A 17,565-nucleotide genomic window follows, 5' to 3' on the forward strand; every position below is an offset into this window, starting at 1 on the left:
TAGATATGCCAATTAGATTAATTGTTGAAATAATATTTGTTAGATTGTTAAATTGTTGCAGGTATGTTTGATCATCAATTTGAGAATACTGGGTCTAGCTGCTGCATATGATAGGCCAATGTGTGCTATGCCTGTGTTGTATACGACATGATATGAGAGTAGGCTACTAACGTTTGTGTCTAGTTGATGTGATCGCAATAAGATCCGGCAAGTTTCTCAAAGGAGCCATGAGCGTAATAGCGGGCAACGGTGATGGAGCTTTCTTTGACCAATATATCAAGTCTTTGGCTTTGCATTGAAAAAACGCAGTTCTTCTTTTGGACGCTAGATGGGGCATAAACGCATTATTTGACATAGTTAACCTACGCTAACGGCAGCCTGTTTGCCCCAGCACAGGACGAGGGAATGGGCTAGGCTGAATCAAGCACTCCTGCGTGAAGACAACTTGTGTAAGTTGCAAGCCGCCAAATACCAATGTAGAGTTTAAATGAGATTGACGTATTGGTATCTAGCTAGTTACCAAGCTATAGTAAAGGCTTCGACGTTAACTGGCTAGCATTTGAAGTGCGTTTTGAACGTGCCATGCGTTGTTGGCTAATGTTATGCTTACCAGCTAACGTCATCTAGATGTCAGAGCTCATTCTGGTTAATAATAACTAACTACTGAGAACGTCAAGCTGCTGTATTATTTGCTTAACAAGTTAACGTTAGCTAGCTATATCCCGACTAACTTGGCTGGTTGTAGTTAACTAGATAACGCGTTCGCTAGCTAGAACTGATAGCTACTAACTACATGTGAAGTGTTGTTTTTAGCTGTCAAGTTAGCGCTAGCCTTCTAACGTTAGCTATTTCATAACGTAATTAAAAGCCACTATCTGCAATTCGTTATAACTAAGGTTTGTTCAGCCACACTAACGTTACTACAGCCCAGTCATTTGCATTTAGTATGGGCCTCCTAGCTAACGTTAGCTAGTTACTTTACACAGTTGCTATATTTTAAGTTATGATGGGGTTAATTAGCTATCTACCTTACTAGCCAAGACGGTTGTATTAAATTAGCTCTCTTGATGACGTTTACACTTTTTATATATAAAAAACATGAATTCAAGACATTCAGGTCCAAAGTTTGCCTCACGTGCTCGACCAGATTCATTCACTACTTTGCACTACTAGCCTATAGGGCATTGGGTGCCAATTGGGATGTACTCTCCCTCTGTTTTACAGTCAGAAAAATACCTCGGTTATATTCCATAGGGTCTACTGCCAACTTTACTCAAATCTGTTTGATCTCGTTACTCGACAGCTGCATCTCCAGTTCATGGTGAGCAGCGATTTGGTCAGGAAGTGTAGGAAACCATGGTCATAATACCAAGGTCAAAAATAGTGGTGAATACACAACCTGTCACTGTTGTGTTATGGTGTGGTTTTGTGCAACCTCTTGAGGTTTTTCACAAGTTCTGTCATTCGTTCGGGTATGCGTCTGGTTGCTGCTAGGTCAGACTATTATTGTGGTTAATCAGTGTTGAATAGACACACTACACTGGGTTTATCTCTCTCAAGCTTTGCTAGGGGGGCTTTCAGATATCCTATTACACTTGTTTTGTTGCCTTGCATGACAGCAGAATTGTATAGAGAACTTGAGCTATTTTCGCTATAAAATAATAAAGGCAATATTTTTGTTAACACTAACCAACCTGTTAGGCATGTGATGTAACCTACTATTGATTCATACATTATTTTCTTGCATCAAATACTACCTATATGATGGACCACATCATCCAATTTACAGGACAATTTTTTAGGACCAAGAGAGAAGGGGGTTTTGTGCCACTCTTGCCTCGAGTGTGTTTTAGTGCGTTGTTCAAGCCCAGGCCTTTTGTGAGACATTACAAGGTCCCTCTCAAAAATGTAATATGGACAAAAGCTAGCCTGCAAACAGAATTGAATTGACCTGTAAATTGAATTAATAATAATATAATTAACACAGTGGTGTGAACAAGCCACAGATATTACAAATGCTAATTGCCAAAACACCACACATGCACCTCTGTCTTGTCACATTAGCGCTCAGCAATTCATATTCATATGCGTTATCGCAATGCATTGCTTTTGTAGTGTATTTTGAGACCATCCAGGTATAGTTTTAACAATGTTTGTGGGTGGACTGCGGCGATTGACTTGGTCGTGATTAGAGGTCGAACGTCACTCGCGTTTCAAACGTCACTCGCTCTGAGACTTGGAGTGGTTGTTCCCCATGCTCTGCAAGGGCCGTGGCTTTTGTGGAGTGATGGGTAACGCTGCTTCGAGGGTGGCTGTTGTCGATGTGTTCCTGGTTCGAGGCCAGGTAGCGGCGAGGAGAGGGACAGAAGCTATACTGTTAACACTGGCAATACTAAATTGCCTAGAAGAACATCCAATAGTCAAAGGTATATGAAATACAAATGGTATAGAGAGAAAGTCCTATAAATACTATATTAACTACAACCTAAAACCTCTTACCTTGGAATATTGAAGTCTCCTGTTAAAAGGAACAACTCCAAGTCTCAGAGCGAGGGATGTTTGAAACGCTATTAGCGTGCACCCTGCTAACTAGCTAGCCATTTCACATCGGTTACACCAGCCTAATCTCGGGAGTTTACAGGCATGAAGTCATAAACAGCTCAATGCTTGAAGGACAGCGAAGAGCTGCTGGCAAAATGCACAAAAGTGCTGTTTGAATGAATGCTTACGAGCCTGCTGCTGACTGAGCGATGGTAGGCAGACTGCTCTATCAAATATCAAATCATAGACTTAATTATAACATAATAACACACACAAGTACGAGCCTTTGGTCATTAATATGGTATAATCCGGAAACTATCATTTCGAAAACAAAACTATTATTATTTCAGTGAAATACAGAACCGTTTCTTATTTTATCTAATGGGTGGCATCCCTAGGTCTAAATATTGCTGTTACATTGTACAACCTTCATTGATATGTCATAATTACGGAAAAAAATCTTGCAAATTAGTTCAACGAGCCAGGCGGCCCAAACTGTTGCATATACCCTGACTCTGCGTGCAATGAACGCAAGAGAAGTGACACAATTTCACCTGGTTAATATTGCCTGCTAATCTGGAATTCTTTTAGCAAAATATGCAGGTTTAAAAATATACACTTCTGTGTATTGATTTTAAGAAGGCATTGATGTTCATGGTTAGGTACAGTCGTGCAATGATTGTGCTTTTTTCGCAAATGCGCTTTTGTTAAATCATCCCCCGTTTGGCAACTTTGTTAGGAAGAAATAGTCTTCACACAGTTCGCAATGAGCCAGGCGGCCCAAACTGCTGCATATACCCGGACTCTGTTGCAAGAGGAGTGACACAATTTACCTAGTTATAAGAAATTAATGTGAGCAGGCAATATTAACTAAATATGCAGGTTTAAAAATATATACTAGTGTATTGATTTTAAGAAAGGCAATGATGTTTATGGTTAGGTACACGTTGGAGCAATGACAGTCCTTTTTCGCGAATGTGTACCGCATCGGTTATATGCAAAGCAGGACACGCTAGATAAACTAGTAATATCATCAACCATGTGTAGTTAACTAGTAATTATGACTGATTTTTTTTTACAAGATAAGTTTAATGCTAGCTAGCAACTTACCTTGGCTTCTTACTGCATTCGCGTAACAGGCAGGCTCCTCATAGAGTGCAATGAGAGGCAGGTGGTTAGAGCATTGGACTAGTTAACTGTAAGGTTGCAAGATTGAATCGCTGAGCTGACAAGGTAAAAATCTGTCGTTCTGCCCCTGTACAAGGCAGTTTACTCACCGTTCCTAGGCTGTCAATGAAAATAATGTGTTCTTAACTGACTTGCCTAGTTAAATAAAGGTGTTAAAAAAAAAAAAAAATCGGTGTTCAAAAATATACCGATTTCAGATTGTTATGAAAACTTGAATCGGCCATTCCGATTAATTGGTCGACCTCTAGTCGTGATGCCTCTCCCTTGGCATCCCTGTGACCTTCCTACCTTTTCTTCTGCTTCTGCCTCTGCATAGCTTGCTATTTGGAATTTTAGGCTGGGTGTCTGTAAAGCACTTTGTGACAACTGCAAATGTGAAAAGGGCTTTATAAAATACATTTGATCTGCAGCAGGAGCCGAGCCCATGGCTCATTTAATTTGTGACTGACTTCGCTATGATCTGAAAGAAGCATACCAGAAATTAATGCAGTTAGGTGGAAACTTATGGTGAAGGGGAGAGGCAAATATATATATATATATAGTTTGGATATTACTCACAATGACACAGTAGGTAGCCATTGTTCCACAAGCCCTCACCCCAACATCACTTTTTTACTGTTTCCATAATTCTCCTGTCTCTCACTTCCTCCATGATCTTTTTTACTTTCTCCCTCCCTCCCTTCCTTCCCCTCTACTTTGGTGCTATTTTATTGCCCGGCCACTTGGTTACCAATGGGGGACAAAGCGTTCTCTCACATACAAAGAATGAGTGTGGATGCTGATGTTCAAGTTAGGACTAAGCCCAGAGTCTATGGTTCGGTTCACTCCCCCCTCTGACCTTCTTGTTTGACCTTTCTAACATGGTGGGTCTGCAGTCTATAGCTTGCCCTCTTCCATCTCAGTTTTTGAGCGCTCTATTCCCTCACACATCGAAAACCCCAGTTTTTCTGCACAAAACAGAGGCTGTTGCTTGTCATTTGTATTTATGGATCCACATTAGCTGCTGCCAAGACAGCAGCTACTCTTTCTGGGGTCTGGCAAAATTAAGGCAGTTATATAATTTTTAAACATTACAAAACATAACAGATTTCACAACACACTGTGTGTGTGCCCTCAGGCCCCTACTCCTCTACCACATATCTACAATACAAAATCCATGTGTATGTTATCATGTGTGTATGCATGTCTCTGTGCCTATGTTGGTGTTGCTTCACAGTCCCCGCTGTTCCATAAGGTGTATTTTTGTTTAAAAAAAATCTGATTCTACTGCTTGCATCAGTTACCTGATGTGGAATACAGTTTGATGTATTGATGGCTCTATGTAGTACTGTGCGCCTCCCATAGTCTGTGCTGGACTTGTGGACTGTGAGGAGACTTCTGGTGTCATGTCTTGTGGGTTACGCATGGGTGTCTAAGCTGTGTGCTAGTTGTTTAAACAGACAGCTCGGTGCTTTCAACTTGTCAATACTTCTCACAAATACAAGTAGTGATGAAGTCAATCTCTCCTCTACTTTGAGCCAGGAGAGATTGACATGTTGATGTTTGCTCTCTGTGTACATCCAAGGACCAGTCGTGCTGCCCTGTTCTGAGCCATTTGCAATTTTCCTAATTTCTTCTTTGTGGCACCTCACCACACAACTGAACAGTAGTCCAGGTGCGACAAAACTAGAGTCTGTAGGAGCTGCCTTGTTGATAGTGCTGTTAAAAAGGTAGAGCAGTGCTTTATTATGGACAAACTTCTCCCCAGCTTAGCTACTGTTTTATCACGTTTTTACATTTTTAAAACTTTTATTTAACTAGGCAAGTCAGTTAAGAACAAATTCTTATTTTCAATGATGGCCTAGGGACAGTGGGTTAACTGCCTTGTTCAGGGTTAGAAAGTCAGATTTTTACCTTGTCAGATTTGATCTTGCAAACTTTCGGTTACGAGTCGGCTACCTGCCGCTCCACCCACTATTCTTAGGTAGCGGAATGATTTTTGCTTCCCTCCAGGCCTGAGGGCACACAGTTTCTAGTAGGCTTAAATTGAAGATGTGGCAAATAGGAGTGACGATATCGTCTGCTATTTCCCGCAGTAATTTTCCATCCAAGTTGTCAAACCCCAGTAGCTTGTGATTGTTGATAGACAAAAAAAGATGTTCACCTCTTCCACACTCACGTTATGGAAGTCAAAATTACAGTTGTCTTTCATAATTTGTTCAAATATACTTGAATCTGTAGTGTCATCGTTTGTTGCTGGCATGTCATGCCTAAGTGTGCTAATCTTGCCAACGAAAAATTATTGAAGTAGTTGGCAATATAAGTCGGTTTTGTGATGAATGAATCATCTGATTCAATGAATAATGTTGTTGAATTTTCCTTTTTCCCAAAATTTAATTGAAGGTCCTCTACAGCTTTTTTCTATCATTCTTTGTCATTAATCTTTGTTTCATAGTGTGGTTTATTTAGTTTAGTCACATGATTATTTTAATTGTCAGTACGTTTGCCAATCGTTTGTGCAACCAGACTTATTTGCCATTCCTTTTGCCTCATCCCTCTCAACCATATAATTGTTCAATTCCTCATCAATTCACAGGGGTTTAACAGTTTTTACAGTCCTTTTCTTAATGGGTGCATGCTTATTCTTAATTGGGATAAGCAATTTCAAGCACATTTCTGCTGTGGGATGTGATCAATACATGTTGATTTCATTCCTGTGCTGTTTGTAGGGTTGCATATTTTGGGGAATATTCAGAGGTGGAAACTTTCCGTGGGCATTACCCGAAATATGGGAATTATCGGAAATATATGCAAATGATATTATTACCATTTAAATGCAGATGTTTTTTGCATTGTGTATATATTTACCATATCATATGGAGACAGAAACATCAACCTTTACCTTATCATAAGTAAACATAATTGCTAATGATTAAATCCTTCCAATATAAAAATAAAAAAAAACATTTAGTTATGAATTGAACTTTAAATGAGTTGACTTCACTAGTGATGCATCGGTATAACATTTTTGGCCGATACCGATTCCAATATTTTCCTTGCCAAAGAAACCGATAACTGATATTAACATTTTTAAGCTTTCGAGTACAGTTAAATAGTTAACGGACACACATGGACGCATCGTTCTAAGGCACTGCATCTCAGTGCAAGAGACATCACTACAGTCCCTGGCTCGAATCCAGGCTGTATCACATCCGGCCGAGATTGGGAGTCCCATATGGCGGCGCACAATTGGCCCAGTGTCGTCCGGGTTTGGCCGGGGGTAGGCTGTCATTGTAAATAAGAATTTGTTCTTAACTGATTACCCATTACCAGTAAGACATCATCAAAACCGATTTATTTTACTTACTTGCGGTTCTGTTTTGTTTTTCATTTGTTCAGTCTTTTCATTCTCAACCAGGATTTCTACGGAACGCCGTTTGGGTCTTTGTGTCAACAAATATACAATTTAGCACTATTTGACGTGTCAAATAAGCCTATTGACAAATCAGAACCTGAATATGACTGCACATTACATGATAATTTAATGCGTTCATACATTTAGTTTACTTGCTAATTACACACTGACTCATGTTTCATATGTCACAAAACAAGGACCAGTGGCTCTCTGAGGCGGCTGATGTTGGTGGTATTTAAAGGATGATGGAGGCAACGGGAAAGAGCCTCAGATCCACAAAGTCCCTTCCACCAGGTGGCTGATGAGATATGTTGGCACGACTGCCATATTGCATCTACATCCCAAAGCCCTTGCTTGGAAGTATATAATTTGCTTGACCTTCACTTGAACTCTGTTGAACTCTGTATCCAGCAAATTAGTGGATTAAGCATGTCTGGTTGGAGGGGTGTATGCTGGGTGAAGAACATTCAGGAATCTCTTCCAATATACATTGCCTGTGAGCATCAGAGGTGAACCAGTTGCATACGCAGCTTGAGCAAAACTTTTTCATCAGCATTTCTGACTACGTTCCTCCATTGAGTCAAAATATACTTGAGCTGTTGCAATCGGTAACCATGCTATCGATGACCATGAGCTGTTTCTATTGATAAGGTGTCTGATTCATAATTTTCACCTCAAATATAAATAGAGGGACTTTTGTCAGAGGTTGCTTGTTGTGAGCGCTGAGGGAACTGTATGCACTTGGCCAGATGATTCTGCATCTTTTTTGCATTCTTCACATATGATTTGGCACAGTATTTACAAATGTACACAGCTTTTCCTTCTACGTTAGCTGCAGTGAAATGTCTCCACACATCAGGTAGTGCCCGTGGCGTTTTCCTGTAAAGATTAGAAAAGTTAGATTAAACAACTACTTTGTAAGATAAATGTTTTAAAATTAAATATATGGAAACGGGTGAATTAACACTCAGTAAGTAGGCTCAAGCAAGCTAAAAGGCTTTCGACTCTGTCAATCACAACATTCTTATTGGCAGACTCAACAGCCTTGGTTTCTCAAATGATTGCCTCGCTTGTTTCACAAACTACTTCTCCGATAGAGGACAGTATGTCAAATCGGAGGGCCTGTTGTCCGGACCTCTGGCAGTCTCTATGGGGGTGCCACAAGTTTCAGCTCTCGGGCCGACTCTCTTCTCTGTAGACATCAATGATGTCGCTCTCGCTGCTGGTGATTCTTTGATCCACCTCTACGCAGACGACACCATTCTGTATACATCTGGCCCTTCGTTGGGCGTTGTGTTAACTAACCTCCAGATGAGATTCAATGCCATACAACTCTCCTCCCAGGGCCTCCAACTGCTCTTAAATGCAAGTAAAACTAAATGCTAAATGCTAAATGCATGCTCTTCAACCGACCACTGCCCGCACCTGCCTTTCCGTCCAGCATCACTACTCTGGACGGTTCTGACTTAGAATATGTGGACAACTACAAATACCTAGGTGTCTGGTTAGACTCTCCTTCCATACTTACAGTAAGCATCTTCAATCTAAAATTAAATCTACGATCTACAATCGGCTTCCTATTTCGCAAAACAAAGCATCCTTCACTCATGCTGCCAAACATACCCTCGTAAAACTGACCATCCTACCGATCCTTGACTTTGGTGATGCCATTTACAAAATAGCCTCCAACATTCTACTCAACAAATTGGATGCAGTCTATCACAGTGCCATACGTTTTGTCACCAAAGCCCCATATACTACCCACCACTGCGAGCTGTATGCTCTCTTTGGCTGGCCCTCGCTTCATACTCGTCGCCTAACCCACTAGCTCCAGGTCATCTACAAGTCTCTTCTAGGTAAAGCCCTGCCTTATCTCAGCTCACTGGTCACCATAGCAGCACCCACTCGTAGCACGCGCTCCAGCAGGTATATTTCACTGGTCACCCCCAAAGCCAATTCTTCCTTTGGCTGCCTCTCCTTCCAGTTCTCTGCTGCCAATGACTGGAACAAATTGCAAAAATCTCTGAAGCTGGAGACTCTTACCTGCCTCACTAGCTTTAAGCACCAGCTGTGAGAGCACATCACTGCACCTGTACATAGCTCTTCTGTAAATGGCCCATCCAATCTGGGGCGGCAGGGTAGCCTAGTGGTTAGAGCGCTGGACTAGTAACCGGAAGGTTGTCGTTCTGCCCCTGAATGGGCAGTTCCTTGTCCTCATTGAAAATAAGAATGTGTTCTTAACTGACTTGACTAGTTAAATAAAGGTTAAAAAAATTAAATAATAATCTACCTCATCCCCATACTGTTATTTATTTATTTATTTATTTGTCTTGCTCCTTTGCACCCCAGTATCTCAACTTGCACATTCATTCTCTGCACATCCTATCATTCTTGTGTTTAATTGCTATATTGTAATTACTTTTCCACCATGGCCTATTTATTGCCCTACCTCATTTGCACATGCTGTATATAGATTCTCCTACTATATTATTGATTGTATGTGTAACTCTGTATGTGTCGAACTGCTTTGCTTTATCTTGGCCAGGTCGCAGTTGCAAATGAGAACTTGGTGTCAACTAGCCTACCTGGTTAAATAGAAGGTGAAATAAAACATTTATTAAAAAAACCACATGGTAGCATTAACGAATTAGCAGAAATTGTTAACCTCTCTAGGGGGTGTGGGACGGTAGCGTCCCACTTGGCCAACATCCAGTGAAATTGCAGAATGCCAAATTCAAAAACCGATATACTCATTATAAAAATTCATAAAACATACAAGTGTTATACATTAGTTTAAAGATTAACTTCTTGTTAATCCAACCACAGTGTCAGTTTTCAAAAAGGCTTTACGGCGAAAGCATACCATGCGATTATCTGAGAACAGTGTCCAGCATACAAATCATTACAAACAGTTACCAGCCAAGTAGGGGAGTTACACAATTCAGAAATGGCGATAAAATTAATCACTTTGATCTTCATATGGTTGCACTCACAAGACTCCCATTTACTCAATAAATGTTTTTTGTTCGATAAAATCCCTCTTTGTATCCAAAAACCTCTGTTTTGTTCGCGTCTTGTTCAGTAATCCACAGGCTTAAAGGCAGTCACAACAGGCAGACGAGAAATATGAAAAGTATCAGTTAAGTTCGTAGAAACATGTCAAATGATGTTTATAGTCAATCCTCAGGTTGTTTTTAGTCATAATAATCAATAATATTTCAACTGGACAAAAGGTTCGTCAATATAAAAGGAAAACAAGAAAGGCGCACTGCGCATGATAAACTTCTGGGACACTGCAGTGTCCACTCATTCAGAGTGGTCTTACTCCTTCATTTTTCAGAATACAAGCCTGAAACTATTTCTATAGACTGTTGATATCTAGTGGAAGCCATAGGAAGTGCAATATGAGTCCTAAGTCAATGGAATCTGTATAGGCAGTCAATGGGAGAACTACAAACATAAAACAAATCCCAATTTCACCTGCCATTTCAGTTCTGTTATACTAAAATTTCCGGAAATTTACTGGAAAGTTTACAACCCTAGTTGTTTGTAACTACCCTGGTAGGTTGACTGAACCTGAACCAGGTTGTAGGCACTGGTTACGGTATGAATGTTTTTCTTGAGTGGGCAGCTTGATGAAAGCAGCTTCCCACAAGAATGGGCTTTAGGTGAGGCAGATGAGCAGATGAGCCTGTAGCCATATTACTTCAACTGTATTTAATTAACATGAGATCCTCTCTAATCTTTACAGGTATGTGGCTCTGAATGCAACACCACCACTGGCATTTGTATTTTCTGTAAGTGTTCCACTGTATCATCAAAGGTATTGTCTGAGTTTCAGAGATGGTCAGAATATGAATTGTATTTCCACCAACCCTCTGATGCCTGACAAGTCAGTGTCAATTTGAGTTATAGGCCTACATGTTGCAGCACTATTGAAATCTCCCCAAGAGGATATTACTGGAAGTGTGTGTGTGTGTGTGTGTGTGTGTGTGTGTGTGTGTGTGTGTGTGTGTGTGTGTGTGTGTGTGTGTCACTGTTGACCAAGAAACATCTCAGGCTAGTCTGAACCTCACCTTCATACACTCTTTAAAGCCAATGTTTAGGATCAGCCCTGACAGGGTGTTTGTCAAGCGTATGTGTGTCTATGGAATGACTCCAGTGGATGCGGAGGCTAGCTCTGACGTCACCCCTTTACACAATGCACAACAAGCAGGCCTTTTGTCCCCCTTATCCTCCCACATACTGCTCATAATGTCCCAAACTCTTTCTCTGAATCAGAGGGAGGGAGAGAAAGAGGGTCCTTTATCGTGGACACCAAAAGGTCTGTTTCATGCCAATTCCTTCAATCAGAAATGATGATAGTAGAGATGTTAATCGGTTAGCCAGCGGATATACGTTTGACATGTCATGCATATCGGTCTGTAGGTTAGTTTGCGAACCTCTCGTTCGTCATTCGGATGCATAGGCTATAGCCTGCCTACCTTTGACTATCAGCCTCCCACCACTTTGCAATGTGAGCTTAAGGCAGTATAATTGTTTGAAACCTGAACGTTTTACTTTACTTATAAGGTAAGTCTTACCTTGCTCCAAAGTAGCCTTGCGAAAATCCATCCATAGAAATGTAGAGGCAATTCTAATTATTTTATAAAGAATTCCTCATGCCGTTAACCAGCATTTTTCTCCTGTTTTATTGGTTTTCATATCAACTTTCTTTTGTTGTCCAGAAGCCAAAAGCACAGACCTAGTCATTTCTTTCTAAGTTTCTAATGGAAATGTTCATCTGTCACGTGGAACTACTCACATTAAGGTGTGCAGTTTAGAAATGTGATTTCCGCAAATTGCATTTGGGCAAGTGTTTTGAAAATGTTTATATTAGGTGCTTCATTACAGGAGTTTCATGTTCAATAATAGGCAGTAGCCTTTTCACTGTTTCTATTAAGCTCTTAATAAGAGCTTAATGGCATCCTTGTATGCATGCATAGTTTCAGAGAGGAAGAGGCGAAGCAAGAGGTTTCACTCTCTGTCCAAAATAAGTCCAATGCATTTTCTATGGCTTATTTTGGGCCTAAGCTTGTCGCCTGCCTTTCCACCTTGGTATGATTTCCCGCTCGTTAGGGCGAAAACATAAGCATCCCGTCATTATATACAGATCTCTGCTAGTATTTTCTGTTGGTCACTTCATTTTACTCTTTGGAAAAAATGTAACCATTTTGTTGAGCAGTTAACGAGGGTCAGTTAGTCAGCAGCAAAGTTGACAGAAATGTGCATCCCTAGATGACAGTTTAACCATGCTACAGCGATGTGCAGTATTATATCCACACAAATTTTACGTTTACCTACATGTTGTAAGCTTTCACTAGTCTTGAAGAGTTGAAATCAAAATGAGTAATTTGAACCACCAGGAGATGTCAGTCAGTTGGTTGGCTGCTCAGTCTTTGAGTTAATAAATATTGCTCAACCCAGCTCCTCAGAGAATCTGGTTGTTGAGATGTTGACTGAGCTCCAGGTCTGTACTGGAAATGAAACTCTTCTCAGTCAAGCTATGAAATTATTTCTCAGCTAATTCTCAGCTTTGAGTTTGTAGAGGCGAAAGAAAGGCTTGGGTAGACGGCAAAGGCTTACCAGATGTGAAGGGAGGGAGGAGAAAAAAGGAGAGGAGGGATGGTAGAGTAGGTGACAGAAGGAAACTGATTACATGGAAAGGGATAAATGAGAGAGTTTAAGTTTGTCACATGATCCTAGTACCAGGTGGCTGAGAGGCTGCCAAGGCTTGCCAGAGAACATTGGACTGGACAACTCTTCATTACACCTTATCCAATAACTTCCCTCTCTTCCCTCCTTCCAGGCTCTCCTCCATCTAACCTCTTCTCCTCCTCTCTCCCGGCCCCTGGGTCAGGGAATGTGCCAGCCCCGGAGATGCCTTACGTGGATCGGCAGAACCGGATCTGTGGCTTCCTGGACATCGAGGAAAACGAGAGCAGTGGGAAGTTCCTGCGCCGCTACTTCATCCTGGACACCCAGCCGGGCAGCCTGGTGTGGTACATGGATAACCCTCAGGTAACATACAGTAGGACAGCTGGCGAGCATTAGCTGTTAGCATTGTGGATGTTACTTTCAGGGATGGGCATTTTGAAATATTATATATTACAGGTAACTGCCCAAATAATAGGGTGTTGTGCCACCACAATCCGCCAGAACAGCTTCAATGCAATTTGGCATGGTTTCTAAAAGTGTCTGGAACTCTATTGGAGGGATGCAATTCTATAAAAACTATTCTTCCACATTGCATTCTATCAGGAAACTACGTTTTAGGTTTTGGATTTTTTATTGTTGTTGCATGTACTCATTAATTCCAGTACGCACATAGCAAGAGGCTGTTGGTTAATGGTGTTTTTGTAGCGCCCGTGATGGTAGAGTTGAGGCAAATAATCATGATATTATTCTGCCAGGTAAGCATAGGCTACTTTGTCGTTAACATTGAACTGTTTTTGGGAAAGCCTTTCCATCTACCAGAAGATTTTTCATTAGCATCATCGCTAACGGCTACACAGTGGTAGCTGTGCACACCGTACATACACAGAGGGGGACTCGTTGCCTCTTCAAAAAGTTGCAGAAAATCCAAGTCACTGATGCATTCTGTTCATGTCTTATTATAAACTTTATTTTTATTTGTTAAACTTCTTGTGACTATCAAACCCGTATCCGGGAGCGTAATCATAGCCTCAAGCTCATTACCATAATGCAACGTTAACTATTCATGAAAATCTCAAATGAAATGAAAGAAATATATTCAAGCACAAGCTTAGCCTTTTGTTAACAACACTGTCATCTCAGATTTTCAAAATATGCTTTTCAACCATAGCTACACAAGCATTTGTGTAAGAGTATTGATATCCTAGCATAGCATTAAGCCTAGCATTCAGCAGGCAACATTTTCACAAAAACAAGAAAAGCATTCAAATAAAATAATTTACCTTTGAAGAACTTCGGATGTTTTCAATGACGAGACTCAGTTAGATAGCAAATGTTCATTTTTTCCAAAAATATTATTTGTGTAGGGGAAATCGCTCAGTTTTCTTCATCACGTTTGGCTAAGAAAAAAAATCCGAAAATGCAGTCGCTACAACGCCGAACTTTTTACCAAATTAACTCCATAATATCGACAGAAACATGGCAAACGTTGTTTAGAATCAATCCTCAAGGTGTTTTTCACATATCTATTCGATGATAAATCATTCGTGGCAGTTGGGTTTCTCCTCAGAAGCAAACGGAAAAATACTGCAGTTGGATATTACGCAATAATTGCAACTGAGGACACCAAGCGACCACCTGGTAGATGTAGTCTAAAATGGTCAATCTTCCAATGATATGCCTCCAAATACGTCACAATGCTGTCGACACTATGGGGAAACGACAAAGTCTAAGCTCATTCGTGGCCCATTCACAGCCATATAAGGAGTCATTGGAACACAGCGCCTTCAAAATCTGGGGCACTTCCTGTTTGAAATGTAATCTTGGTTTCGCCTGTAGCATCAGTTCTGTGGCACTCACAGACAATATCTTTGCAGTTTTGGAAACGTTAGTGTTTTCTATCCAAAGCTGTCACTTATATGCATAGTCGAGCATCTTGTCGTGACAAAATATCGCGCTTAAAATGGGAATGTTTTTTATCCAAAAATGAAATACCGCCCCTAGAGTTCCAAGAGGTTTTTAGGTTAAATAAATGTTTTAATATTGTTGAATTACATATTATTCTCTGAATTCCGTGATTCCTTCCGTGTTTTCCGTTTCGTAGATTTTATATGGCCCCACATAAGTGTTCAATTGGGTTGAGATCTGGTGATTGACACACACCCTTTAAACCCCCCACCCCCCCCGCCACCCCTTATACTCCTTTTAAGAAGGAAGTGGTCCGATGAAGCAGATGCTAAGCTACAGGAACAGCACAGACTGGAATATGTTCTTCGATTAATCTGATAACATTGAGGAGTTTAACACATCACTCATTGCCTTCTTTAAACCCCTAGAGCAGTGGTCACCAACCTTTTTGTGAGTAAAGATCACTTTCACAGACTTAAAGCATTTTTTTGCATTTACCAAATATTTTTTTTTCTCTTTTTTGTTTACAAATCTACCAGCCACTGAGATGTTTTACCAGCAAACACGTTTGTGCCATTATTACACCAAAAACAAAAAACAGATGAGCATGCTTTGTAATGTTTCAAAAACAATAAATGTATTACTAGTAAGCAGTTGCGACCCGCCATTCAGGGCAGGTGGGGCAGAGCCACCGTTTTCAGCCCCACCTGTTTAGCTAAAACAAATATATTTTTTGTTTCCTGTTTTTGCATGTTATTTTTTGGCGTTAATACATGTCACATATCAGTTTACAAACAATGTCAAAGTTAATAGCGCCACATACAAGTTAATAAGGCCAAAGACAACTATGGTCTCTTATCTTCTTAAGGCAGCTCCAAAATGGAGGTGTTTCAGCCTTGCTCAGTGCTTTCTGTTGTGGTGGGGCAGTCAGCAGAAAATACACAGCGTAGGGGTTTTCTTATGTTCTCTAGTTGTGCCGGAAATGGCTCAGTGTTCTGTCACTCTTGGGGACACTCAGCGCAAAATCTACAGGGAGAGGTAGAAAGTTCAAGCCCCTTGGGTGCTGCCATAGATATATATTAGAAGTGTCCATCCAAGAAGGCTCAAGGTCATTGGCCACAGATAAAATGACATCAAATCACGTTATATCTACCGTAGCTTTGATTGGACTGATCATGTCAACATCATACTTTCAAAAGATTAGCTAGCAGGCTAGACAAGCAGTTGTCATCATGAATCAAGTCGACAATCTACTGGCAAATCTTTTTCAATCTTTGTCATGTGAAGAGAAACTGAAGATCTAACGTATCAGTGCTCATCGATACGAGTTGGAAATCGCAAATTCAAAAATGATTGGTTTGGAAGGAATCGGTGGCTAACTGCAAATGTTGCGAAGCAATCACTAGCCTGCTATACGGGGGAGAGGGTATGTGGTCCAAGTCTGTTTTCTTTCCCAAGCTTAAAAGGATAAACATGCAACACCATGGGCCAGAAAAGGTTGAATACATTGACAGTATGGCCAATCAAGCATGACTTCTACCGCGCTCAAAACAAATGGAAACTTAGAACTGGGAAATCTCAGATTTCAGTGAGTTCAAGACAACTGAGAACTCTGGGGGGGGAACTAGCTCTGACTGGGGAAATACGTTTTGAATGGTCATCCTACTTGGAATTCCAAGTGGGGAACTCGGACCTCTTTCTAGAGCTGAAGATCATTGACATCCTGATTCGACCTCGTTTTTTTTCTGAGTTCCCAGTTGTCTTTAAAGCACCATAAATCCATAGAACACCAGACTTTGACAAAGTTTGATGACAAAATTTGACAACAAGAAGGACTGCCGCGCCACCTTGTTCAAGTGAGCACCGCACAACAAGGTGAGTCCAAAAATGTCTTGTATGCTGCTGCCTAAATGATGTAATATGCCAGCGAGATATGTATACTGTAGCAAAGACAGTAATACTAAGTGTATGCTGTGTATTAAGCTGTTAATAGCCCATGTGCCTCAACCCAATAATTTGGTCCCTTTTCCCCTCATAATTTAGCCTACTGTTTTGACTTGGTGGCGCACATCTAGCCTGTTTTAGAAAAACTTCATCATTGAATATTGTAAGAACTTCAATTGTCTGTTTATGTGCCCCCTTTATTTATCCTATGGGACTGAATTTGTGTACAGGAGAATACTGTAAGAAATGCCCATGTTCTGAATTCTGATCAGCTATGTTTTTTTTAAAGGCAGTAAATGAGGCTGAATTAACTGTTTCGCTGCCAGACAAGGTTCCGCTGATAGCCAGGTGTAGCAGTGGTAAGGATTCACGCCATGGTGCTGAAAAGACAAGCAGCCATACTGCTTGTTCTGTGCGTGATTTCCTGCAAGACAGGAATGTCAGTGTTCTGCCATGGCCAGAGAAGAGCCTGGATCTTAATCCCATTGAGCACGTTTGGGACCTGTTGGATAGGAGGGTGAGGGTTAGGGCCACCCTCCCCCAGAAATGTCCGGGAACTTGCAGGTGCCTTGGTGGAAGAGTGGGGTAACATCTCACAGCAATAACTGGAAAATCTGGTGTAGTCCATGAGGAGGAGATGCACTGCAGTACTTAATGCAGCCGGTGGCCACACCAGATACGGGCTGACTTTTGATTTTGACCCCCCCTTTGTTCAGGGATACACTATTCCATTTTTGTTAGTCACATGTCTGTGGAACTTGTTCAGTTTATGTCTCTTGTTGAATCTAGTCATGTTCATACAAATATTTACACATGTTAAGTTTGCTGAAAATAAACACAGTTGACAGTGCGAGGACGTTACTTTTTTTGCTCAGTTTACTATAGTAGTAAAGGCC

General features: G+C 40.9%; 1 protein-coding gene across 13 annotated transcripts in view; it reads left to right on the forward strand.

Moving 5' to 3' along the window:
• Positions 1–340: 340 nt before the first annotated feature.
• Positions 341–17,565, forward strand: part of LOC124038277 (pleckstrin homology domain-containing family A member 1-like) — a 40,220-nt gene continuing 22,995 nt past the window's right edge. For 10 of the 13 annotated variants that reach the window (XM_046353939.1, XM_046353926.1, XM_046353933.1 and 7 more), the window contains exons 1-3: positions 345–449; positions 10,875–10,920; positions 12,972–13,183. In XM_046353939.1, the coding sequence (XP_046209895.1) occupies positions 13,043–13,183 (141 nt within the window). In that variant the 5' untranslated portion in view covers positions 345–449; positions 10,875–10,920; positions 12,972–13,042. Of the gene's footprint in view, positions 450–10,874; positions 10,921–12,971; positions 13,184–17,565 lie in introns of those variants that run through there. The other 3 variants (XM_046353928.1, XM_046353927.1, XM_046353935.1) reach the window with 3 other exon arrangements.

This window comes from Oncorhynchus gorbuscha, linkage group LG06 (genome assembly GCF_021184085.1).
Source record: "Oncorhynchus gorbuscha isolate QuinsamMale2020 ecotype Even-year linkage group LG06, OgorEven_v1.0, whole genome shotgun sequence".
Lineage (NCBI taxonomy): Eukaryota > Metazoa > Chordata > Actinopteri > Salmoniformes > Salmonidae > Oncorhynchus > Oncorhynchus gorbuscha.